A 9158-nucleotide genomic window follows, 5' to 3' on the forward strand; every position below is an offset into this window, starting at 1 on the left:
ACTGGAGACATGTCCAGGGTGTCCCCCGCCTCTCACACGAGGAGGCCCCCTGTGACCCTACATGGAAAAGCAGGAAATGAAAATGGATGGATGTTGGACAAAACACTAAATCTGACTGTATTCAAATAATTTGGTCGAGAATTGTTTTGATTAGCGAATTCAGTTTAACTGACTGGCAGCACGATGGATCAGTGGTTAGCACTGTTGCCTCACAGCAAGAAAGCCCTGGGGTTAATACCCGGTTGGACCTGGGATCTTTCTGTGTGAAGTTTGCATGTTCTTCTCGTGTTTGCGTGTGTTTTCTCCGGGTGCTCCTGTTTCCTCCCACAGACCAAAAACATGCATGTTAGGTTGATTGGTAACTCTAAATTGTCCCTAGGTGTGAGTGAGAGAGTGAATGGTTGTTTGTCTCGTTTGTCTCTATGTGTCCCTGTGATGGACTTGCGACCCGTCCAGGGTGTACCCCGCCCCTCGCACAGTGATTGCTGGACATGGGCACCAGCGACCCCCGTGACCCAAAATGGAATAAGCGGGTAAAGATAATGGATGGATGGATGGAACAGACGTGTACTTAAATAATTTTAACATGTGCATTAATGTTGTGTTGCATGACTATTTCAATGCTTTCAGCGCTTTGTTTAGGGAATCAAAATTTTTAGTATTGTATTAGAAGACCTCACAAAGGCAGAAGCACACGTGAGTGGATTTGTGATTTTGTGGACAACACTGTGCTAAAGTTGAAACAACCTTATTTCTGTAAAGTACTGAGGTGTCTGACTGGGCTGAAGCAGCTGAAATGTAGCCGTCTGTGGTCCAGAGCTGCAGCGAGGTGATGCAGCCGAGTTTGTGAAGGATGTAGAAATTCTCTACTCGTCAATGAATGCAATCCCTTCAATCCTACAGTGTGAAACACACAAAAAAAAACTATTAAAGATGAATAACAAGCAGTGACACATAACATAAGCAGGTGTTTAGAATGTGCAGCAGGAATATCTCCAGCGGGTGAGCGGACAAAACGGCACGGCCTTGCCTTTTTAGCAGCTACAGGTTGAATATCCTTGTGATTGGAGTTGAGGGATTTCCACACAGTGGTTTTAGACATTTCATCCGATATGTTAATATCAGAGGGATCACACCTGAGAGGCAAGGAGAGGATACGGGAGGTAGGAGGACGACAGAGGACAAATTGGAAAGATCAGGGAGAGTAGTGGAGTCTTCACCAGAGCACCCATCAGACAGGCATGCAAGAAGACAGAGAGGAATGAGACACTTCTCTCTTTTGACCTCAGCACTAATCTTAGGCCAGCTTGCTCTGTTTTCCAGTGTGTGGTCTCACCTGGGGTCGTGCACTCGCTGAACAGGTTTGCTCTCCATGGGAATCTGAACGGTTGTCGTATCATCCGTGTTCAAATTGAGCATGACCAGCGATTCCTGCGGGACACATGCAAGCATATCCGGTAAAAAAAAATAAAAAAAAATTGTAAGCCATAATTCTTTGCTTTCAGTTCTTCAGTTTTGACTACCTCCTCCATCGTTTTAGATGCATCGTCATCAAGTTTTTTCTTCTTCCACTCGGGCATCAAGTCATCCAGGTAGCTCAGCTCTCGTTCAGAGAAGCACAAGTCCAGCAGCTTACGGATGAACACCAGAGCCAGCACCTGCAGGAGAAGGATAAACACACACCCTTATCTAGAATAGAAACAGTAAAACGAGGGAATGTGGGTCGTAGATGGCTTACCATCATGGGGAAAATGATCGCAGCAGGCAACGTTTTGATGACCCAGAGCAGAACCAGGCAGCTGAGCTGGGTGATGGTGAACAGGTGAACCTTCCTCAAAGGGACGTGTCTCAGATAGATGAAATCTGGCTGATGCTTCGCAGGCATACCGATAAGTTTCAGACGGTCAAAGAACTGAAAGATGAGGAGAAAGGAACCCGGGTGGAGATGAGGGTAGAGGAGAAAATGAATCAGAGCGAGAGCTGAGCGACGGATGGAAGTGATTATTACTGACATCTGTAGAATAACTGCAATCAAGGGCAACTTTACTTGCTATTCCTTTGATGACTATTCAAAACTAATTACATACATTTTTCACTTGGGCTGTCCAAGTACTCTGACTTAATCATCATGGTCATAAACTGATGCTGGAGTGACAGAACATCCTGATATGAGCAAAGCTGCACTCTCTGTCAAGTGGAAAATTATTATCAGTAAAAGTAAGACTCTGATGTTTAGGCTTTGGAAAAAAAAAATGAACGCAGCAACTGATATCAAGAAAGTCTCAGCTGATATGAGCTGCTGTGTCCTTCGTACTGAAAGAACAAAAAGTGAACTAAGTGCATAAAATCATCTGAAACTGAAATCTTTCAGGATTGGCTGCAAAGTTTATTAGCAGGAATCAGTGTCTGTGACAGCTTAGAGAGCATGATGAAGTCTGATTACATCAGTAACCAAGAAAAATCTTGTTTATGAAATAAATAAATAGATGGCTGTAGATAAAACCAACATTAATTAGGCAGCTCCTATGATGTAGTGTGACTATAAACTAGGTCAAAACATGAGCTGATAGTATCATGTGTGGATATACAATGTGAGTCTAAGACAAATCCCAAGAAGCTTCAAAAGGAGGAATGCTCCAGTGTAACAGTGTACAGTGGCCCGAAGGTGTACATGAATAACATTTGAAAAACAGAATAACATTTGAAAAAACGGAATTACATTAAGCCAAAGCAGAAGTGGTGTTTTTTTTTGTGTGTGTGTAGATTTTTTTTTTATTTCTTTTAAATTTATTAACAAAATAAAACAGAACAACAGAACAATGTACAGGATACACACAATGGCGGTACAGTTAGCAGACTAGCACACACGGCGGAGGTATGCTGTGTGTGTGCTGTACATTGTTGTGTTGTTCTGTTTTATGTTGTTAATAAAATACCCCCCCCCCCCACAAAAAAAAAAAAAAAAACACCACTTGGCTTAATGCAATTCCATTTTTTCCAAATGTTGTTGTGTTTTTGTTAAATGTAATTCTGTTTTTTCAAATGTTGTTCATGGGTCACAGTTATACGGTGAACTAAACTAATGCAAGACTAAAATAAAAAAATAAAAAAAAAGATTGTCACATGAATTCAATTTAAAAAAGCAGGTGTGGATGATTTTTAAGACAATTCAATACTCAACAATGAGTTTAAACTTTGAAAAAAATCCAGATGTCATTTTAAATCCTGAAACTTTAAATAAATTTAATTTTTTTGTGTACTGCACTGTGCTCCCCCAAAAAAGAAAAAAATTCTACAATCATTTTATTATGTTTTGCTTCTAAAAAGCTGGACATTCAAACTATCTAAAGTGGTCTTCATCCGTAGTTTTTCATATTCTTTTAAATTCATTTCACTTGTTAATTTTGCTCGTTTTCTGCCTCATATCTGATCATTTTCAGGATTTTTATTTTATTTTTTATTTTTTTGCCTTGTGTTTGACCCACCCAACACTGACCTATGAATCATTCACGTACAAAATGCTTCTAAAGTGAAGGGATGAACAGTGTTGTGTCAACACATCCCAGTCCACTTAGAACATAACTCATTTTAAATTGGACCCTTAGACACTTCATTACCAGCAGCCTGTCATAAACTAGAGTTTGTTCCCAATTTTGAGTTTACTGGAGTTTATAAAAATACCAAGACTACCATTCTGCAAAATTACATTTCAGAAATACTTGGCTGATTATGATCATAAAACTATTTCAGCACCAACGAGGTGATTCTGAAAAATAAACAATGGGTAATTTATATCATTTGCACAATCCTAGATTTATTCTTTTGTTTAATTTGAGAAAACAAGCACTTGTTCAGTAAAAAAAAACGTGCAAAGTAACATAAAATGAAAAACTCAGAATGATTTGTTTGAGTTTCATCAGATCTGAAAACAGAATATCTCTAAAATATTTGTTCATGTGGGTTTTAGTTTAAAGAATAAAAGAAACAAACTCCAATTGGAATAGCAGAATCAGAAAAGTTTTCAGTGGCTCCACAGATTTGTTCCTTGTATAAACCTGGAGTCGTTGTCAGGTGGTGTGTTACCTGGATGCCTTTTAATGAAGAGGCTCCCATGTAAAGGAAAACTCCATACAACACGGGCATGGGAATAAACTGTAAAATAATCAACACATACACAGTAATCAATCAGCCATCAGTAATATTCATCTGTAGTAACCTGATCAGTAATTCCATGTTATTTTGTGCATATATTTAAATGCTTCGAACCCCAGATATTCAAACTACAGTGTTGCTCCTTTTAATGGCAATACACACTTCCTCTAGTGCAGACGTGGGCAACATAAGGCCCGAGGGCCAAAAGTGGCCCTTGGACAATGTCCATCAGGTCCCCAATATCCTTAGTTTTAAAAAAAGAAAACTTTTTAAAAAGATTGGTAAAAAAAACAAAAAAAACAGTAATTTATCATTGAGACTTAAAGAAATTTAAATTAAACATCTTACGCACAACTTTCTTATTTTTTTTTAAGTTATTGTGTTTCCAGACCTAGACTAAACCTTAAAGACTTAGAAATACAAGTACATTTGTTTTGCATATTTCCACTAACATGTATTACATGTTAAGCTATTGTGTACATATTGTCACAAGTCAGTTTACCGAATATGTCTTATATTCCTAAAGCATATTGGAAATAGGCCTGTCACAATAAACAACAAATCAATTTATCGCATGATGAATGAAAATTATTGACCTAATTTTCATTTATCGGCTTTATTGTTTCTTTGTGTCTCTCTCTTTCTACTGAAGACACTGGATGACAAAAAGCTCAAAGCCAGTGACTTTTCCCTTTCTCTTTTCTTTTTTAAATCAATTTTAACCATCCAAAATCGCGTTTTTGGATCATTAAAAGCAGCTAAGTGGAGAAGCTAAGCGGAGAAGCTAAGCTAACAGGCCAACCTCAGGAATAAACGTCCGTCTTGTTGAAGCTCCAAAATTCACGGTTGAAACCCGTGCCTTCATGTAAAAAGTTGTTTATCTCTGCAGAAAGAAGCTAAGAACTAGTTTACAGATTTTTTTATTAAAAGCTTTGTGTGGCAAATGCTATGCTAAAGAGCTCAAATCACAGAGCGTCCGCCATGTCGTCATGTCAGTCCATGTCAGTCCATGTCATGTCAAGGGCCCTCCCTCCCATTTTTCTTAAAGAGACACTCCGAGACATTTCTCTTAAAGAAACTGGTCCAGATGAAATGATTTAACCTTTTTTGTAGCCATCCTTTGGTTCAAACAGATTTGTACTGCCATCAGATGGTCAAAAAAGGTACTACACTCCAAACAAATCAAAATTTATTTTAAAATTTGACAATTAATTATTGTTAAATTTCAAACAATATCATTTATTGCAATAATTTCTGAGACAATTAATCGCCCAGCAAACTTTGTCATCGTGACAGGTCTAATCGGAAAGACATGTTTTAGAAAGCATGCTAACTATGCTACAACAAGACAAAGCATGAAAAAAGTATTCTAGATTATTTGTTATAAAGAATATTTATTTTCCAATTCTCCATGTGGCCCTTTGATTGCTTTAAACATCTTGATGTGGCCCTTTGGGGAAAAATGTTGCCCACCTCTGCTCTAGTGACACGCAAAAGAAATAATATTTTCACCACCTTAAAGATTAACTAATGTCTTACTATTTAAAATAAATTGTAAAATGTGTCATTTGTAATGTGTAAAAGTCCCAGTCAACAAGGGAAACAGTGCGTTGTGACCGACCTGCAGGGCTCCAGTCATGAACACCGAGCAGCCCATGAGCAGGAAGATGAGCAGGCCGGTGAGCCTCTGCTCTCTGATGCCCAGGAAGCGAGGCTGCTCCCCTGGAGCTGAGCTCTCCGACTCCAGCTTCAGGCTGTTCACATGAGAGATGGACAACACGGTGGCTGCTACGAACCATGGCAAGCCCATGATGGAGCACACAGCCAGCATCACCCCTACCATCAGCAGGTCCAGATGGTACCCACAACCTTTCTGTAAACACAGAACGCAGCTGGTTAGATGGAAGTTCAGCTACGACAATGTTTCCACTTCCTGTCATTTTTCTCTCTTGCCAGCAGTTTGTGCTCTTTGCGATTGATGATGACAGCGGTTATCTGTTGGTCCATGAAGATGAGGATGGTGCAAAGGAGAGCAGGAATACAGGCAGCCAAGGTGGTCCACCATGGGTTACGTCCTATCGGATTGATCAACCACCCACGATCATCTCTGGTAGGCTACAGAGAAATAAACAATGATGTTTTAATTGTGAGCTTTTGTGGGATTTAGCATTTTAAAGCTGTGTTTTCATTCTGTACATAGGAGAATGACTCGCTGTGGCGACCCTGGAAAGAAGAAGATTCATTCCATACCTGGAATTTGCTCGGCACCTTTAACTTCTGGGATGGCACTCCAACAGCAAAGTCAAGCAGGACCATTAGGACAATTGTGAGGAACACTGCAAAGTCACTGATCATAGACCGCACCTGGACACAGGAAATTACAGCTAAGGGGTTTCTTTTGATGTCACATTTTAAGAATCGGAGCCACAAATATTTCCAAAAGTTATACTGAGAAATTCTGTGAATTTGATGGGTTACCTTGGTGGGGAAATAACGACTGGTTTTAAACTGTTTGAGGAAGGCAGACAGGAAGAACGTTGAAAAGAACAAGATGATGGACCAGAAGAGAACATCTGGGGTGTAAGGGCCATGGTGACCACATGATGTCCCAACAAAGTCGCCCTGCAGACTCATACACTCCTGCAAAAATTACATTACCATTAAATCATCACAGATTACTTCAGGTATATGTTTAAAATCACCAGGTTGTAAAAACACACCACATCAGCCCCATAAACTCTGGACTTCACTCTGAGACCATTCTCCTGATCTTTCACAGTGTATTTTAGAGGAAACAATGTAAACCGATGCACCATGAGCTTATTTCTTTAAATATAATTATAGTTTATTTAAATATTTGATCTGTAGTAGTAAAGAAAAATACATGGACAAACTATGAAAACAGTGAATGCAACATGGTTCATGTGTGGATTTCTTGACTCTCAGCTGAAAAACTGAGAGTTTTCCCATATTAAATGAGAAATGTTCAATAAATGAAATAATTTAATCTAGCTGTAAAATAAATGTTTATTTCCAAGTTTTGGCATTGCCTGTGACCTAGATATCAGTATAAAGTACACAAAAGAGACACTTTTTTATGTTTTTTTCCACGTTTCAAGCTAAATAACTTTAAAAGGCCAATGCAAGTTACATGAATGAATATAGAAATAAATGAATGGATATTTTGGTGACCTATGAAATTTGAAATAAACTTTAATTTACTTAAGCAAGGACTTTGTAAAGACTGTGATGGAACATTTTCAGGACATTATCAAGGTCAAGATTAAGTTTCTTTATTTGTCATTCACATTGCATGTGGTACATGAGGTGGAACAAAATGGTGTACACAGGGTCCCAGTTACATCCAACAAAAGTATAAATTGTAACAGCAAACAGTAAAAAGATCTAAGATGTGAACTAAATACTAACACTAAACACTTAATAGTGCAAAAACAATACCCCGAACAACAGCAGCAACATTTATTATTATTATTAATCATCATCATCATCATCATTATTATTATTATTATTATTATTATTATTATTATTAATATTTTTTTAAATTATTATTCATTATTCATTATTATTATTATTATTCATTATTATTAATTACTATATTATTATTATTATATTATTAATAATTAATTATTATTATTCAATATTTTTATTTATCATTATTATTATTGTTCATTAAATTATTATTATTATTCAATGTTTTATTATTATTATTGTTTATTGTTTTCATTATTATTAACCTTTAAATAAAGACTTTAACTGAGTTGTCTACTATCATGTACTGTAAAAGTTACACAAACACAAGGTGCCATCAGGCGTGTGTGCTTCCATCATGTTACCTTGACGGTCAGGTTGGCCCAGGGTACAGCAGAGGCTGTGATGTTTCTCTCGCTCCACAACCCTAACGTTTTATTACTGGGATTATCAGGCTCCGCACACCTACAGCTGCACACATGAACAATAACCTGGTGGCATTACATGCATTCTTTAATCATAGAAGCACCTTCTGGTTATAATAAATGTGACAGAAAAATGCAAAACGTTACAATTGTGCAAAGTAAAAGCGTGAGACGAGTTTTTGTTACTCACTATGCCAGCGTGAGTTTGTCCAGATCGCTGGTTTTGTGATAAGGGTACAGTTCTCCCAGGTGGAACAGTTTCTCCAGGGCCTCGTAGATGAAAATGAGGCAGATGAGTGCGGCGAAGGCCTCCTCTGTGAACCGAGTGATGTAGCAAACCAGAGAGCTGGCATCTGTAGCGACTAATACCAAACACAGCAGGGCCGTCCACAGGCCGATGCAGGCCCGCAGAGACAGGTAGGACAGATTGTAGTCTCTGAGAAGAGAGGAAATAATCAGTGAGAAAAACAAACCTGGTAGAGGAATGACAGAGTTCTTCAAATCTGTACATACTTGCAGAATTTGAAGAGGATTTTCTCAAAAACCAGTACAGGACCTGTGCTGCCCAGAATGGTGAGAGGCTGACCGGCAAACAGCGAGTAGGCAACTCCAGTCATGGACGCACCGAGTAAGGACTCTATGGCGCTCTGAAACAAGGCATGGAACAAACCGCTTTACTTTATTCATTACATCTCTGCTGCATTTTCAGAAAACACAATATTGCAAACGTGTCTGTGTCTTACAATTCGTCCTTCTGTGGCCTCTCCCAACAGCCCCCCGAAGGTGATGACAGGAGACATGCAGGCACAGTAGAGGAAGAGGAACGAGGCCACACACTGGAGGCTGAGACCCTCTTTAAAGTCGCTCAGATAGAACGGAGCTTTCCTCTTAATGTCCAGGATCAGGCCGCCAAACAACCTGAGCACAGAAAATCACTTTTAGAGGAGAAGCGTGTCCTTCAGGGGTCGTAGTTTATACTTTAATCAGGAACAGAACATGTTTTTTTTTTTTACCCAGAGTGTTTTTTGACTTAGTTAAGTAGATCATGGGAACTATATCATATTTTCATCCATCAAACACAAAATCAAACAG

At 38.7% G+C, this 9158-nt stretch overlaps 1 protein-coding gene across 1 annotated transcript in view; it reads right to left on the reverse strand.

Annotated features, from left to right (window-relative positions):
* Window positions 1-891: 891 nt before the first annotated feature.
* slc4a8 (solute carrier family 4 member 8) overlaps window positions 892-9158 on the reverse strand; it is a 35929-nt gene continuing 27662 nt past the window's right edge. The window contains exons 12-25 of the mRNA XM_037679881.1: window positions 8810-8984; window positions 8580-8713; window positions 8257-8502; window positions 8007-8112; window positions 6631-6792; window positions 6403-6516; window positions 6106-6267; window positions 5774-6025; window positions 4084-4152; window positions 1739-1912; window positions 1524-1658; window positions 1337-1431; window positions 1031-1136; window positions 892-897 (exon numbers count right to left, since the gene is read on the reverse strand). Coding sequence (XP_037535809.1) covers window positions 892-897; window positions 1031-1136; window positions 1337-1431; window positions 1524-1658; window positions 1739-1912; window positions 4084-4152; window positions 5774-6025; window positions 6106-6267; window positions 6403-6516; window positions 6631-6792; window positions 8007-8112; window positions 8257-8502; window positions 8580-8713; window positions 8810-8984 — 1936 coding nt within the window. The remainder of the gene's footprint in view (window positions 898-1030; window positions 1137-1336; window positions 1432-1523; window positions 1659-1738; window positions 1913-4083; window positions 4153-5773; window positions 6026-6105; window positions 6268-6402; window positions 6517-6630; window positions 6793-8006; window positions 8113-8256; window positions 8503-8579; window positions 8714-8809; window positions 8985-9158) is intronic.

This window comes from Nematolebias whitei, chromosome 7 (assembly GCF_014905685.2).
Source record: "Nematolebias whitei isolate Nwh7 chromosome 7, NemWhi1, whole genome shotgun sequence".
Classification (NCBI taxonomy): Eukaryota; Metazoa; Chordata; class Actinopteri; order Cyprinodontiformes; family Rivulidae; genus Nematolebias; species Nematolebias whitei.